The following is a 17,990-nucleotide window of genomic DNA, read 5'->3' as shown; positions in this document are numbered from 1 at the left end:
AATTCTTGGAGAAGGAGGCACATTAACGAGGGTAGGAGTCAGCTCTAGAGGTTGGTTAAAAAAAGTCGTTAGTAAACAGTAAGCAGATAATGATTTTGCAATAATGTCTTTTACCTTGGTAACTCTTTAAATTTAACAAGAGATTACATTAAAGATGACTGTGTTTTAGAAAGAAAACTACCTGTAAGGACATTCACAATCATAACACCCAATCCCAGCATTTCTTTTATTGTACGTCTGAGCTCATTTTATGTATAAATATCCAAATGTATTTTTGTACTTTTTCAAGATTCTACAGAATGAGCAACTAGATGAAATATCTCCACTGGGTAATGAGGAAGTTTCAGCAGTTAGTCAAGCATGGTTTACTACTAAAGAAGATAAGGATTCTCTGACTAACAAAGGTAAGATACACTGTGAATTTTAGCGTCTCCTAGAAAAAAATGAAGATAAAAAGAGCTTACAGTTATTTGGATTCTGAGCCGGACTTTCATAGTTGTGATTAGTTATGGTAATTGAGCTATTTATTTATGTATTTATATTAAATGTATTGGCGTAACACTGGTTAATAAAATCCTATAGGTTTTGACTCTACATTTCTATGATAGATGATCTGTATATTGCATTGTGTGCCCACCATCCACAGTTACATTGTCTTTCTTCACCAGATATTTGGCCCCCTTTGCCCTTTACTAACCCCGACCCCCTCCATCTGGTGACCACCATATTGTTGTCTGTGTCTTGAGTTTCAGTTTTATAGCCCACATACAAGTGAAAGCATACAGTTCTTAGCTTTTTCTGACTGACTTATTTCTAGTTGAATTAAATTTGAGCCTTTCTAATTGAGTTAAATTTGGCACTAAATGACTCTGAATGAAACTAACATTTGTTTTTTAATAATTGATCATTTTTCTGATTTGAAGTAGATTTTTGTCCTGTTAATTTTTGAACAAATGGATAGTGGTGGCATTTAAAAAACAATATAGTTTACTGTTTATGGGACTAGGAACTCAAGCCTTTTCAAAGATCTACTTACTTTGGTCTGATAAATAGCTTAGAGGCTTACTGTCACATGGTGTTTATAGTGCTGCTATGCTCATAAGGATTGCTAGAAAGCTGCTACAAGACAGTGGGGGTTGTGAACATGCCACTCTGAAGTAAGGAAAGGAAGCAAAAGTAAGTAAATTGTTTTTAACCACTGTAAATACTCAATTAGAATATCTCATTCACTTGGTATCTGGTGCATTATGTTTACCTTGCCCTAGAACCTTTCATATATGTAATTTTGCCCATATAATTTATTTTTCACTGGAGATATTTTTCAGAAGGTTTTAATCACATTTGGGCTCTTCTAATACTTGTAACTTTTTTTTAGCTGTTCTATACTACTGAAAGGGTGAGAGAAATAACTAAAAGGAAGTAACATTTTTTTTAATCTTTTACTTACCATTAGTAGAGTCAAATGTATTCCTTAAAAATCAGGTTTCAAAAGCAGCTTTACCTGGGGATCTTTCAGGGTTCAGAAGAATGAGAAATTAAATTAGCCACATTTTATTCAATATATTTAATCAGAAAGCAAATCTTTAGTATTTTATTCCTCTTAAGGAATAACATTTTCTATAACATTCTTGTTTTCTTTTAAAGGACATAAATGGAAGCAGGGGATGTGGTCCAAGGAAGAAATTGATATTTTGATGAACAATATCGAACGCTATCTGAAGGTATTTACAGCAATTTTTTTTTGTTTGATTCACTGATTTGTTCATTGCCAATTGCAAAAATATCAAAACAGCATGTTACACATAAGAGCTTTTCTATAATTTTTGGAATGGATGACTGGCTAATGTTGTAACTTAATAATTCTAAGGTGTATAATTATAGTATATTTTTTAACAATTTTTGAATTCTTAGTTTTATTGCTTTAGTTAACACCCTGAAGTTTAGACAAAATCTTGATAGCCTCTCAGACTCTCAAAGAGCCCTGTCATTTAAAGCAGCTTATATATTAGAGTTTTAGTTTATTATGTCTAAAGCATAAAATATGCATCTCTTTTGAATGAATTTATGGCATGCTAGCCCTTCCCTTCTTTAAAAAAATAAAAATTCAATTTCATATTCAGGCTTCTGTTACTTTAGTCATCTTCTTTGTTAACACAGAATTTTTGAGGCATTGGAGATATGAATTGCCTTAATACACAGTGTTTGATTTTGAAAAGCCAGCAGTCCATTTGAGAATGTTGACAATAGGTGAAGAATGATACAAGGCTTTACATGTGAGTGCTACATGTTGTAAATTCTGCATGGGATCAGAGGAGGAAGGCTAGGTTCTCAAGGCTAGGATTGCTAAGGAAAATGTTCAGAAGAGCAAGGATTTAAGCTGAGTTTTTTAAAGAGGGTGTAGAACTTAGGCTAAAATAGGGATGAAGGGAATAGCATGCATAAATGCTGAGTGTCAAGAAGTCAGAGATTAAATTCAGACCACGTAAAATTAACTTCTTTAACTTGAACCAGAATTATAAGCCTTTGGAAACTGGGCTTTGAAGTCCAGACTGAAGAAAGAGAACTCTGCCCTATGGGAAATGAGAAAGACTGGTACCTTAGTTAAGTTAGAGATCATTAGGGAAGTCTGTGCTCTTCTCAGGGAAATCTCCAGAAACTTGCTGACCATTCCCAAAATTAAGTTAGATTTAAGTACTGCATGTTTGAAATGTAGACCATTAGCATCGTTTGGGAATGGTAAGTGTATAGTATTTATGTAGTCATTCTATTTAATACTTAGTTGGCTAAAAATAGGTTGCTGCCTGGAAAGACCACATTCTTAGCTTAATTTTAAGCTGCATCCTTCCCAAACAAAGGTTTGTAAACTATAAACAGTTAAAAACTTTTCTTTCTCAATGAACAAAGATCTTTTCCCATCAAGCAGATTGTTTTAAGAGAAACAGAAATACAGTGACTGTTAAAAACCTATCTATCCAAGGAAAAAAAGAAAAAAAGTAAAATATATCCAAAAGAGTATTAAGTTGACCACTGGTCACATAGATTTTAGTTAAGACTGGGAGAAAATGCATGGGTTTAGATAAGACAAGTAATGAGTGGTAAGAACACTGAACTTTGGGAATTTAAGCAGCTGGCTGCTTTCTAGGGGATTGGAATAGATGATCTCCAAAAACCCTCCCAACTTTATTATTCATGGGAAAGAACATGACTAAAATTTGCAACTTTTTAGATGACCATTTCAGTTGATTGGATGAGAATAATAAGGACTTCAAACTACTGTGATAGAAATGGAATTGGCAGGGAGACTGTGAGAAAAGATAACTTATTTGACTTTGATTTTTGACCATAGTTTTTATTATGTGGTGCTCTTCTAAGGACTTTGTAGAGACATTTTAAAAACCAAGTATTTAGATGTCGTATATTTCGTATTTTGGGTAAAAGGATAAATGAAACTGCCACAAGTAAAAACAAAGAGTCTTTTTGTCTCACCTCGATGGTTATCCTGCAACACAGTGCCCAGTAGATATTTAGGTTTAATCCCTTACAGAATTGAAACTGCATAAACAAAAGAATTTTAGAAAAAGATTCTAAAATTTAGAAACTTTTTATAGTTAAGTTGGTACAGATTTTATACATTCAAGAGAGTATATAAAATATATATCATTATAATTATACCTGTTTTTAATTTTTTTCTAAATAGGTGAATTCTCTAGGAATTATGTAACTTCTTTTGTTAGATGTTATTATTTTGAAATCAATGCCCTGTTGGATTTCTTTAGCCGTCTGTTATTGTGCAAGATATGTATACGATAGGTCACCCATTTCATAGTTAATGGTCTTTTAGGTTTTGGGGGGGGTTTAAGTTTTTAAAATTTATTTCTATTACAGTTTACATTAATATTATTTTGTATGAATTTCAGGTGTACAGCATAGCGATTAGGTATTTATATAACTTATGAAGTGATTCCCCCCAGTATTTCCAGTACCCACCTAGCACCACACATAGTTATTAAAATATTATTGACTATAGTCCCTATGTTGTATTCACATTCCCATGACTATTATGTAACTACCAATTTGTATTCTTACTCCCTTCATCTTTTTCACCCAGTCCCTCAATGAGTTCTTATTGTTTTTTGCTATTAATTCGTACAAATCTGGTGGGTGTGGATGGTATTTTTACTATGACTTTCGTTTGTACTTTTCTGAATTACATGTTTTTATGTGTTTATTGGACATTTGTGTTTCCTCTTTGAAATTCCTGTCCAATTTTCCTATGAGTTTTTTCTTTTTCTAGATGTGCTCAACCTATACCAGATACTAATGGTTTTTCAGTTGTGTTACAGATAGTTCATTCTAATTTAGTGGCCTGTTTTTTCCTTCTCTCTCTTCCCAATCTCCAATGTCCATTCTGTCCTAGGTCAAGCTTCTACAGATTTGTTTCTAGGTTTTCTAATTTGTTCCAGGTTCTGTTTGTTGCTACCTGCACCCGTGCAGCACTATCTTCAAAAGTCCAAGTCTCTTCGTAGATATTCTTGGTCCTTTGTTCTTCCATTGTAAATTTAGAGTGAGCATGCAGAGAATGGGAAGCTTTTGGAGTTTTTATTGGGACTGCATTGAGTCTGTGTGTCAGTTTCAGGGGAATTAGCATCTATAATATTCCATCTTCCTGTTGAAGAACATTGTATAGCTTTCCATTTTAGCTAGCTCCTCTTTAAATTTTTTTGATAGTTTTATGTTTTCCTTCATAGGGCTTGCCTAACTTACCTAAGATTTAATCCTAATACTTTTAATTTTCATGCTATTGTAAATGAGAGCTTTTAAAGATTTTTATGAGCTTCATATAGAAATGCAAATGACTGTATATTGACTTTGTAACCACTAGCCTTGCTAAATACTGTTTAAAATCAAGTAAGTTTTATAGATTTGGGGATATATATATATATATATATATATAGTCTGTAAATGACTCATTTCCAGTCTTCATACTTTCAAATGTATTTTTCTTTTATCAGACTATCAGCAAATTCTAACTTGCTAGGAGTATTCTCATATGAATATTGAATTTTGTGAATGCTCTGTTCACACTTGAGATTTTACATTCTTTTCCATAAATCTGTTCATGTGATTAATTATACTAATTAATTAATTATACTAATTTTCTGAAATTAACACAAACTTATATTACTGGAATGAGCTCACTTTTCCCATAGATGTAATATATTTTTTATATATTGCTGGGTTCAGCACGCTAAAACTCTTTTAAGGATTTGGGGAATCTGTGTTAATAAATGAGCTTAGGCTGAAAATTATTTTCTGAAACTGTCCTTGTCTGCTTTTGCTATTAAGGCTTTGCTAGCCTAATAAAATGAACCAGGAAGTGTCCCCCTTTTCTCTTTACTCTGGAATAAAGTCAGAATTATGTTTCTCTTGATTGTTTGATAGGATTTACCTATAAACTGATCTGGGCCTGGGATTTTCATGATCTCACTGTGGTTTGCATTATTGATAACTGATTAAATTTTCTTGATGGTCTGTGCTTATTAGATACTTTTCTCTTCCTGAGTCAGTTTTGGTAAGTTGACTTTTTCTAGGAATTCATTTTGTGTAAGTTTTCAAATTTATTGTCATAAAATTTTCAGAATGTTCAATTGTCTAGTCTCTGTACGCCCCATTTTTTATTTCTAATATTGTTTTGTCCTTTTTTCTCTTCTTTTGCCATAACTTTGTCTTTTTGTATTTTATTAGTCTCAATGGATCTTTTCAGAGAACCAGTTTTTAGCATTGCTTATCCTTTCTATTTTTTATTCCTGATTCTGTTGATACTGTTCTTATGGTTTTCTTCCTTCTACTTTCTTTAGATCTTAACTTTTTATAATTTTAAAAGGAGTTGAGAGAACATGACTTCAATGAATTTTGTACAATTTATTTTTGGAACATTTAAGTCAATTATCATGCAACATTTTGAAGTTTATACTTACTAATGAATTAGTGGTACATTATTTTTCAAAATGCCATTGATGATCTTTTAAAAAATACTATAAAAAAGTATAGTATATCTATATGCATTTTATCAGAAAACCCTAAATCAAAGAAATGTAACCCATTTAGGCACGCGGAATAAAAGATGCTACAGAAATCATCTTTGAGATGTCAAAAGACGAAAGAAAAGATTTCTACAGGACTATAGCATGGGGTCTGAACCGGCCTTTGTTTGCAGTTTATAGAAGAGTGCTTCGCATGTATGATGACAGAAACCATGTGGGAAAGTATGAAAACTTGTAATGCTGCATGATTTCATGTAATTAGGGGAAATATTTAAGGAATTCTCTTTTCTTTCTTTTACATAGAGTTATGACCACAGCCTTAATTGAGACAGCTATACTGTGAATTACTGTTGGGTTGTTTCTCCAGGTCCATGTTGTAGATGTGGTGAAACCTCCTTATAATTAAGGTCCCTTTTAGAAATTAAAATCTAAATAACTTTATATAGGTTTGTCAAAGTCAGCTTACTAGTAACATTATAAAAACTAATAGTAATTAAAGATTTAGAAAGTGAACTCGATAAAATTCATTAACATTTTTCCTATTCATTTTTCTATCAACAGTATACCATTTTCCTAGTTCAGTGACTTGTTTTTTTAAATAACTAAATTTCTGGATACAGTGCATGGATTTCTGTTATAGATCACTTGGGAAGGCATCATATTTTCAATGCAATGATTATATGGTGTTTTGACATATTTTTATTTTCTCTGGGAATTTTAGGTGTTAGTATAATGTTTTGCTTACTAGATACTCTTTTTTTAAAAAGAGCATTGCATTGACTAGATTGCATACTTGCCCACTAAAACAAAGAGCCTCTACTTTGGAGCTAGAGCATGTCAGCTGTCCATGCATGGGTAGAGAAAATGAAGAGAATTTTTTAGTGCCTTATGAGAATTTATCATAGATTTTCTTTCTAGCTCTGGTTTACAATGTCATCAATAAGTCTTTCAGAATTGCTATGACATTAGATACCTGAACCAAACTTTTATAGGAACAGTTAGACAGCATAGGAGCAAATATGTTTTAAATAGTGAATTTTAGAGAAAACTGGAAAGTGCTCACTTTTATTATAGCTTAAAAGTATTCTTAGTTTTTTAAAAATAGAAGCATTATTTTTTATTGATCTGCTTTGAAATTGGTTACTTTGAAAATACTATCAGTATGTTAAGTGACTTAACATTTGACTCCTTAATTGAAATTCTGATTTTTATTTAAGTTTTTAGCATTCTGTTTTAATTGATCCTTTTTTAAACTTTCTTTAAATTTCTAGATATACACCTGAAGAAATTGAAAGGCTCAAGGAGTAAGTTTAAAATTTTTTATTCACTAATTCTGACAGTTGAGTTCTATTATTATTATTTTGTCTTATATATTTTTAAAATTTTACTTTGAAATGTCAAGAGATTTTTGGTAGACTGGTCTAACTTAACCCTGCTGTTAAGCATGATTGACCATGAAAAGAACTTACTATTCTATACCTGCAGAGTAGCCATGCCCATAAATTTAGTCTCCTCCTGTTGTCAGTTAACAAATCAAATGTATCCTTAGACCATTATTGGGGGGTTACAGAAGATATCAGATGGCCATCCTTGGTGGCCATAAGCCTAAATCTGGGGAACCTGTACACCAGGATCAGAACCAAGGTTGTGCATAGCTCAGTTTGGAAAGTGACTTGGCAGTGTTTCACTGAACGTCTGGGCTGTTTCCCTTAATTGCTACCTCTGAAGGCTGTTTCACAGGAGACATAATTTTGCTTCATGGAGTTAGGACCATAAAGTATGGATTAATGTTGTATGGATCATGAAAAAAGTTGAAGGTTGGTCCTGTTTATGATGATATGGACTTATGAAACTTTTTCAGATATCTGAGAAGAGCTTGTTGGGAATATTCAAAAGTGAAAAATCTGGGGATTGCCTGGGAGATTGTATCAGTAACCTGAGGGGAAATTTGGTCTTTTTTGAACACATATCCAAGTTACTTATTTCTTCTCTGACCCAGGAAAAAGGCAATTGCTGCCTGTCTTTTTTTCACCCACAGACAACTGTGGACCCCCAAAAAAGGCCACACTTTCAAACTTTGGCTCTCAAAGTATTGCTGCCCACAACTTGCAAACCAGTCAAATGGGAAGAAGAAGAATGAAGAATAAATGATGAAATTAAAAGGGAGAAAACAGTTGAACCCAATGCTGATTGGCAGACTCTTGTTTTAGGCTCCGGATAAAGCATGGCAATGACTGGGCAACAATAGGGGCGGCGCTAGGAAGAAGTGCCTCTTCCGTCAAAGATCGGTGCCGACTGATGAAGGATACTTGCAACACAGGTACTGTGACTGCTGCCGGTGGGGGGTTTTGGTCACATTTGAGTTTCTTACCCCTTCAGATACCTTTCTCATCTGTTCTGGAAAGAAAATTGTCATTCACTTCAGCTCAAATCTTATTTTCTAGTCTTCGTTTTTCATCAAGCTTAATAGAGCCAACTAATTCCTTATTTTTGTGCTTTTGCATAAAAGTGACACTGTTCACCGAGACAACAGCGTCTCAATTGCATAGGTTTTAATCTAGCATGTTTCCACTTCGGAGCAATTCAGAACTGCCCCAGTTGGGAAGATATTTATTTTCAAGGATTATATACACGTATTTTTAAGGCAGAAGTAATTTTAATTTAAGATCATCTTGTTGAACTTTGTTAACAACGGGTTATCAACTCATCTTTATGAAAAACTTTGGTTCCAAGCAAGTCCCAGCTTAAAAGCTGTGTTTAATGGTTTTTATGCATTTTGCTTATTTTAAAATAAATTTTTCCATTGAAAAAACCTGTAATTGGTGTTTCAGTCCCTAGGCCAAATCACAAATGCCTATTTAACCCTTAATGTATATGTACATATAGATAGCACTGGTAAACGTAAATTTTGTGACTAACAACAATATGTAGGCTCTGCCACTAAACTTGCATTTAACCTTTTGAGCCTGTTTTCTCTGTAAAATGAAGAGGTTAGAATAGGTAGCGTCATAATTTCCTTTTAGCCCTAATGTTCTCTGAAGTCTCTCATCAATCTTGTAATAAGAAAAACAGTTCTCAAGTTAAGCTTGAGCTTCCAGGAAATAAATTTCTTTCCTCACCCCCCACCCCGCCACTAAAGTGGGATCAGTAATATTTCCTGTTTAACCACCCCACCAGCACTATTAGCTGCAAAGTGTCGAAGACATAAATCCTACCAACTCTCATTCTCTGGTTAACGACAACTTAATGAGGCAAGAATGGGAACTTCAGGTGTAGGATGTACCCCAGAGGTCCACGTAAGGTGCTGTGAGTGCAGAACCCCCTTCATAAACATAATATGGACAGGCATGCTTCCTTGATAGCCAGCCTGAGGGATTGATCTGCACCTTAACTTTCTGTATTGCTGCATATTGTTTCTGATCAAGAGTTCTCTTTTGTACCACACCATGAGACAGCAGCCTGGGTTTCCCCTTTCTTGCCTACCATGCTAAAATAGGAGAGCGAGTCATTGTCTTGAATCCATGGTTTCTAGACTGGACCTAGCACATAATACAGGCAGTAAATATTTGTTGATTAAATGATTCTTTGAAGCAAACACTTAACACTTGCAAGTGTTTCCAGAAGTCTTTAGCTACTATTAACAAAATGGAAACAGAAGGTTTTTTCCCATTTTTCTACTCAAGCTAGTTAAGACCAAAAGGAACATTACCTTTTATTAGGTTTATGAGTTCAGAAAAACCTGAATTAAAAATACGTGTGAATACCAGTCTCACACTTACATTTCATCACAGTAGCTTGGAGTTGGAATAGTGGGGAAAGGAGATGGCATAAACCCGTCTTTATATTTACCAAAATGGGCAGGAGCCCATACGTGTTATTCCACTTTCCCCTCACCAGCCCGCGCCACTTCTGCAGAGCAGGGACACTTAGCTGAGCCTAAGGTAAAAGTAAGAGTTTCTGTGTCCATCAAGCTATTGCTGAAGCTCTTCCCACTTAGGACTTAATATAACTTGAGAGTACATAATTCTTTCTAGTAATGTTTTAGATAGTTTTTCTTAAAGAGTCAGTTTGTGCTTTCTGATAGGATTCTCTATTTTCTTTTGTACTAAGAACCTGACTGGTTTAGTAAAATGCAACTGTCCTATATGTAGTTTCCTGCCTGAGTGTCACTCAGAAATACTGTTAGTACTACTGCCTACTTCCCATCAGTCCTTAGAAATACAAGGCTGAGTCTAATTTTTAAAGAAAAAAAAGAACGTAGCAGTAGTATTGTGGATGATTTTCTTCTTGCAGGGAAGTGGACAGAAGAAGAAGAAAAGAGACTTGCAGAGGTGGTTCATGAATTGACAAGCACTGAGCCAGGTGACATTGTCACACAGGGTGTGTCTTGGGCAGCGGTGGCAGAGCGAGTGGGTACCCGCTCAGAAAAGCAGTGTCGTTCTAAATGGCTCAACTACCTGAACTGGAAACAGAGTGGAGGTACTGAGTGGACCAAGGAAGATGAAATCAATCTCATCCTCAGGTTTGTATCCTAAATCTTTTCAAGGCAAAAGCTGCTTAATCACTGTTGGGTGTCTTGATTGATTGTCCTCTTTTGGTTTCCCTAGGTGCCTAATGTCTGAAAAGTGTCTTTTTCATTAGAAAGCCACTGTTTAAGATCCTAACTATTTCATGTTGCACCCTTTTTTTTGCTTTGTGTTTGTTCCTTTTTGGTGGTTTTACTGCTTGTGCAAAGTACCAGATTAAAGGCATGGAGATTGAAGCCCTGCATCCACAGAACAGGTGTGACACAGGCAGCAGCAGTGCAGCTTTTCCACTGTCCCAGCAGTGTGCCTCATTCCTAGCCTAGGGGCACACTGCGGGTGCAGGGCCGTTCAGTGTCTTTGCCCTTGGTCTTTGGCTGCTGTGCTAGGACCACAAAGAAAGGGGTCCAGTCTGCAAGTTTACCCACGCCTTCACACTGGGCTAGAGCAGACACTGCCATTTCATACTATCAAAAATAACTAAGATAGTAATCCCAAGTTTATTATTTTTAATTAGTTGGTTTAACCATTAAGACCAGTGACTCAAATAGGCAATAATACCAGCAAGAAAATATTGAGACATTGAAGTAATTAATAGAAGCTTTCACTGCAGCTGCTCCCTACTGAAAATTAAAATTGGCCATGACAGTTAAAGCTAGAAAAGAAAGAAACTAAATCCCAAATTTAGTTGGGTTTTTATTTTGGGAATTTGACAGGGAGGGGCTTGGTTGCTGCTGGAGTATTGTTTTTGTCTTGCCATTTTGTTTTGGGTTTTGTTTTTAATAGATTTTTAAAACTAGTCTTCATAAATAGCTCATTTCTAAATTTTTTTTTAAACTTTACAAATGGAAAAGCTCAGGTCCTGGAAATAACTTACTGTATGACACTGTAAAACACTATACAGTTAAACCTGTTCTGACCTATTCTAACCTTTAGATACTCCTTTTCCTTCCCAGTGCTTCATCTGCTTCATTTATAATTCAGCCCATTGGTTGTACCATTAAGGAAAGGCTGTTGCTGGTGATATTTCGTAGTTCTTAGCTCCTACAATCCTTTCCCAACAGATGCTCTTGTTTCCCAACATAACAATAGCATCTCAATGACAACCCTGCCATTCCTTTCTCTCCAGAGCCATCAGGAGAAGTCGGAGGAGGGTTCTTATGGAGAAATAAATTAACATCTAACAGGTGCTTATTTTGTAACCTGTAGGATAGCAGAGCTTGATGTAGCTGATGAAAATGACATAAACTGGGATCTATTAGCAGAGGGATGGAGCAGTGTCCGTTCACCACAGTGGCTTCGGAGTAAATGGTGGACCATCAAAAGGCAAATTGCAAACCACAAAGATGTTTCATTCCCTGGTAAGGTAACATGTGCTTAAGTCCTTCCCTTGTCTTAACCATGTTTACTCCTCAGGAGCTAGAGGTTAAAAGTTCTTTGTCTCAGCTAAAGAGATATGAGTCATAGATTTTCACTTAAACCTTTAGCCCTGTTTCTTTGGAAATAAGATTTGATGTGACTGGTAATTTTCAGGGCACCTAAAATAAAAATATACGCATTCTTGCTTTCACACAAACTATGAAAAGAAACTAAATTTTACACATACATTTTCAGTGTACAAAGATAAATTTTTGAACTGACATTTAATCAACTTTTATGAGTTGAATAATTTAAATATCTTAAGTTGTAACGTAGAGAAATTCTGCCATAATTTATTTTGTGGAACAAAAGCTCTGTAAACTTCTAATTTCATGTTACATAAACTAGAGATGTTAAGGTGGGATTGCTTAAAAGTGAGACATAGCATACTTTTCACTTGCCTGCTGTGCATTAGGCACTAAACTAAGTTGTACAGTTTACTTAACTTAGTCAGATTTATTCCACTTAGTGTCCAGTGTTCTCCAGTGCCCATTTTTCCAAAGGAAAATTAGATGTTGAGAAAATCTGGCTTGATGAAATTTTTTTTAATTAAATACACCATTATAAATTATAAATCTGATAAACCAAAACAATGAGTGAATAGTAATACAACATGAACCCAGCCAGATTGCAGCATCACCTGCGGGGGATTGATGTAGTCTGTCACAACTAGCAGAGGAGAGGAAGTATAGAATTGGGTTTCCTGTACAAGAACTCAAGGCGGTTGCATATTGTTTGGAAAAGATAGCTGCTGTTTTAGAGTTGTGAGTTAGGTTCAGAGTCAATGGATTATGTTCTTGCAATGGTTAAGTCAGTAGCCCTTGAGTCCTTGGTGGGAAAGTACACTATTCATTTTTAAAATGAAAACAAGCTACTTAGCATTACCAATGTCTTTCCTAAATAATAATAATTTTTATGAACCTGGCTGGTGCAGCTCAGTGGATTGAGCAGTGGCCTGCAAACCAAAGGGTCGCTGGATAGATTCCCAGTCAGGGCACAATGCCTGGGTTGTGAGCCAGGTCCCAGAAGAGGGTACGTAAGAGGCAACCACACATTGATGTTTCCCTCCCTCTCTTCCTCCCTCCCTTCCTCTCTCTCTAGAAATGAATAAATGAAATTTTTTTAAAAACAAATTTTTTAAAAAGTTTTTATGAAGAATCACTAGAACACAGAAAATGTCCTATTTCCATGTCCCTGACAATGGCTATTTTTCAGTGCATCTTAGATGGCAAGAACAATAATATCATGTTATAAAATTTTTAATCTGTATGGAGATGTCTTTTTGTTCTGATAGAGAACATTAGCAAAAATTTCCAGACAGTTGTAGTTTTAAAATATGTTTTATTATTTTGGTAAGATTTCTCATACAGCATACAATTATTTATTCCAAATACTTTATCTCCTTACCTCCCACCTCCCTTGCTGCATAGATGGTCTTTCAGAGAATCAATGTTCTTTTTGTCCACCTATCTCCCTTTAGTCTTAATAAAGGGTCTGAAAACAGTACATGAGAATCAGAAAAACAACCCGACACTTCTGGAGAGTAAATCAGGATCTGGAGTTCCAAACAGTACTTCCAATTCCAGTGTACAGCACGTTCAGATCAGAGTTGCCCGCTTGGAAGACAACACAGCCATCTCTCCAAGCCCCATGACAGCCTTGCAGATTCCAGTCCAGATTACCCATGTCTGTAAGTGTTTGGACCTCAAGTCTCCTTGCTATGTGACCTATATGATTTGGTTAATGACTAACACCTTTCAGTGTTCTAGAATGTTGATAGAAATGTATCCAAGTTGATGAATGAACCCTATGATCCCGTTCGAAAATCACTGGGCCACCTACATAATTTACATATCTGTATATGTAATGACTGTCAAAGTTACCTTACAGACATTTAAATTAATCATGCCTGTCTTACTCTTAAATTCTAATTAAATTTGGGTTATTGCTTTAGCTTTCTATAGTGTAATAAAGCCTGAAGAATTTTCTTTGGCACTGCTTGTTTTTATACTCTTGAGAATTGCAAAGCAACTGAAATTACTGGTCCACCATAAATATGAGAGCTACTGTTGGCTATAGATGGATTCTACATGGAGATTGCTATAATGTTCATTGACTGTTGAGTTGACAGTACTTTTGGGGGAAACAGCAAACATTTTATAAATGATAACTTAATATTCAGTCACAGCATAGCTAGCTTCAAGCCACATTTGTCTGCAGCCAGAGTTTTCTTACCCTTGATTTAGGTTATTTATCTGAAATATTTATCAGATATTCTAGGCGTGGTGTTATAAATGCATCAAATAATAAGAGAAATAACACAAATGAAGCCCATTTGTCTTGGTAAAGGTGCTACATTTCTTTCAAACTTAAAAGTTTTGTAGTCAGAATATAATAAACTAACAATAAACACTCCACATGAAAAGTCAATTCCAAATAATTTTTTCAGATGGATTTACCTACAGGTGCAACTGAAAGCACCAAAAGAGATCACATTTCTTCTAGTAAGTCTTAGTTCTGTGTAACCTTCAGCAGACGCTGATGAATTCTGAGCCTCAGTTGACACCTATAAAGAGATTATACTATCTGATCTCTAAAGTGGAGATCAGCCTCCCACATGAGGTGATTCTGAAATATAACTTCTGTTTGTCTCTTGCTTTTGATCCTCACAACTATATGAGATAAACAAGACAGATAAAGGCTCTGAACATTAGTTTGAGTTAAAGTAAGCTACTTGTCCAGGTTTACATTGCTAGGAAGCAATGCCACCAGAACCTAAAACCTAGTGTTTTGGGGATGTCTACCATTCTAGACATCTGTACTGCTTCCCAGAATGTCCAAGTTCCTATCTCTTTACAAGTTAGCCTTAGTGTATTCCTCTTACTTCCTAACATTAGAAATACTTTATATCCATACCAGGGGTTAGCAAATATTGTCTCTGTCACAGTTACTCAGCTCTTGCCATTGTAGTGCAAAGGCAACCATAGAACATGAACAAACATGTGCGGACATTTACAAAACCTCGTAGTGGGCTGTGTTTGGCTGTGGGCCATAGTTTGTCAATCTCTGATCTATTCCATCCCAGATAAATCCATTGTATTTCTTAATATCTCATAAGACATTTAAATGAATTCAGGGTTCCAGGCAGATTATTCGGTATGAGATTGCCTTCATAATAATTTACAACGTATTTTGTTGTTGCCCTTGTTCTTACCACAGCCTCAACAGACTCCCCTGCTGCTACTGTTGACTCGGAAACCATAACACTAAACAGTGGAACTCTACAAACGTTTGAGATTCTTCCAGTGAGTAATACCTCACAAAGTAGATGTCAGCCATCTGTGTGCATAAGATCAGTTGGTATCAGTTTTAGAAATGTCACACACTGTATAAGCAAATGAAATATAAAAACATGACTGGCATTAAGTGCATGGTTTTGAGGCTAGTTAGAAGACAACATAAATCAGACTTACACTTTTATAAATAATTTTTTAGTCTTTTGCTTCATCTATATATAAATCAATAATATGTTCTTTTTATATATGAAAATGACAATGCAAATGAGTAGGGTACATACATGCTATAGGTTTGTATTGAGTCATAAGCAAATATAAAACCAAAGGGTTCATATTGGTTATTTGAGCAAAAGTTTGTGGAATACATTATTTAACAGTATCCATTCAGGAAACATTATACTGGCCATTGGGGATACAGAATTTAAAAGTCCCAGTTTTAAATGGTATAGCCACTTGAAAAAACAATCTTGCAGTCTCTGAAAAGGTTAAAAATATAGCTACCGTATGACCCAATTCTAATCCCAGATACCCCTAAGTGAAACATGTCCACATAAAAACTTATATATGCATGTTCATATTCATAATAACAAAAAAGTGAAAACAACTCGTGTCCATCCACTGATAAGTGGGTAAGTTAACATGTCCTTCAGAGGCATACAAACGAAAATCTGGCAGTAAAATAATGAAGTACTGATAACATACTACAGTCAGTTTGAACCTTGAAAACACACTAAGAAACTAGACACAAAATACTGTATAGCGTGGACTGCCATTTATTTGAACCATCCAAATAGGCAAACCTATTCAGACAGAAGGTAGATTAGTTGTGGTCTATACTAAGAGGTACAGAGAAAGGGGCGTGGCTGCTAATTTGAAAGAGTTTCTTTGGGGGGTAATGGAAATTGTTTTTAAATTCCCAGTCCTTGCCCTGCTTTCTAAAACAGGGTAAAGCCAGAATTAGCTCAATTTTCATAAATATAAAATAGGTTTTTTTTTTTATTACGTGAAGATTTGGTATGAAGAACATAAGGGGCATTAGTGCCAGTTTATCTTTTCCACAGCCCAGTCTCACAAGGATGGCCAATACAACAAAAAGTTCTCTTTGAGAGCGACTTTGGGACTTCTACTAGTGTATTTAAGGCTCAGCTTCCTAATCCAGTGGTCTACAAAATAGGGATGTGTAAGGTAACTATTTTTCATAAGTAGAAAACAGAACATCCTTTTTCTTTCTTTCTACCTTTCTCTTCCCCTGGCTAAATAAACAATGTATAAACATATGTTTGAGGTTCACGCTTTTAATTACCAGGTTAGAATCAAATATTTGGACCTTCTGATTTATTCACAGAGGATGATAACAGTGCCTCCACCTCAACCCATTGTTAGCATTGAATGTAATTTCTGTATATGTATTATGTACTGTACCTATCATTTAGTGTGTGCCACACGTGCCTAATCACCCCATTGGGAAACAGGTTTCACTTTTATGGAGACAAAAAAAGCAACCAAGTGCCATACACAGCGCCATACACTGTGTCCGCTGTGTATCAGGCACCATTGTAATCATTTCTGATCCTCACAAAGCCTTTGCCATGAGCACTTCTCACGTCAGCAGTGCGGAAACCTCGACTTCAGTGATCTCTACCCAGGAGGGCAGTGTGGCTTACATCCACAAAACCACACCACGCTAAAGAACTGGTTCTGTGATTCCCACTCTATTTTAAGGGCAATACTGAGTTGGCCAAAAAGCCTGTTATAGTTTTTCCCATAAAAAAGACACGTTTTTCATTGTCACCATAACTTTATTGATTTGGATATTTTGAGTATGTCGGCTTTTCCTACTATTGGCTTCAGTGGGTAGAGGCCAGGGTGCTGCTCAACATCTTCCAATGCATGAGACAGCCCCATGGCAAAGAATTATTTGGCCAAAATGTCAGCAGTACCAAGAAACTTATTAGAGCAAAACATTTTGACTTGTTCAGGCACAGCACAACCTTCGCCATCACTGTGCAAATCCTTTTTTTGCATTTCAGTTGTTTTTACTTCTCTTGAAATAAAGTATAACATGCCGAACACATTGTATATCTCCTTCCCTCTTCGATATTAAATGACTAACACAAAAGTTCACCAATTTTGATTTTTTTTTAATGCACACTGATATGACAGCTGTCATAATATAGCTAAGACAACTAAGCACTATTAGAGCCATCTTATGGGAAAAAATGACTAACTTTTTGGCCACGCAATACTTTTCCTTAGAACTCAAATTATTATATAAGTTTATGTGTGAAAGGTGTATGGGTATTGAGTTATAGTTATACTTCTGTACTCAAAAATCTAATGTATTTTTCTGTTTATCAGCTTTTCAAATAGGAATTTTCTTTTTCCTTAAGCAGAACACTGCTAATTGCTATTTCTGTATGTTTCCTCCTAATATAAAAATATTTGTTAAAAGCACACTGAAAAAAAATCTGTTTAGTAACACTGCTGCAGTGCCTTTTCAAAAATGGATCACTTATTAAACGGGAGACTGCCAGTTTTTATGTGCTGCAGAGAAAGGATAATGAGGGCAGATTGAGTGTACTGGTTACACACGGAAACAGGGCTTATGTGACCATGTTTCGTGGCTGAAAGGAGTAAGACCCAGACAACAAAACACAGAGCGCGAACAGCACGCAAAGGCCTTGCCTCTGTTTTTCACCAGGCCAAGT

The 17,990-nt window shown here is 35.4% G+C and overlaps 1 protein-coding gene and 1 long non-coding RNA gene across 2 annotated transcripts in view; one reads left to right on the top strand and one right to left on the bottom strand.

The window, feature by feature from the left end:
- The window catches only part of DMTF1 (cyclin D binding myb like transcription factor 1), a 31,053-nt gene that overhangs the window by 9,565 nt on the left and 3,498 nt on the right, over positions 1–17,990 (top strand). Inside the window, 9 exon segments of the mRNA XM_028526167.2 lie at positions 290–404; positions 1,645–1,721; positions 6,109–6,266; positions 7,316–7,348; positions 8,255–8,364; positions 10,338–10,566; positions 11,777–11,928; positions 13,467–13,676; positions 15,206–15,291. Of these exon segments, the coding sequence (XP_028381968.2) occupies positions 290–404; positions 1,645–1,721; positions 6,109–6,266; positions 7,316–7,348; positions 8,255–8,364; positions 10,338–10,566; positions 11,777–11,928; positions 13,467–13,676; positions 15,206–15,291 (1,170 nt within the window).
- LOC118497077 lies at positions 1,447–3,870 on the bottom strand. Its single transcript, XR_004899631.1, has 2 exons — positions 3,487–3,870; positions 1,447–1,509 (listed from the first exon to the last, which is right to left on the bottom strand). It is a non-coding gene; the product is annotated as an uncharacterized LOC118497077 (long non-coding RNA).

This window comes from Phyllostomus discolor, chromosome 10 (assembly GCF_004126475.2).
Source record: "Phyllostomus discolor isolate MPI-MPIP mPhyDis1 chromosome 10, mPhyDis1.pri.v3, whole genome shotgun sequence".
Classification (NCBI taxonomy): domain Eukaryota; kingdom Metazoa; phylum Chordata; class Mammalia; order Chiroptera; family Phyllostomidae; genus Phyllostomus; species Phyllostomus discolor.
The sequence above is the reverse complement of the archived record's forward strand: the minus strand, read 5'-3'. Positions and strand labels throughout refer to the sequence as shown.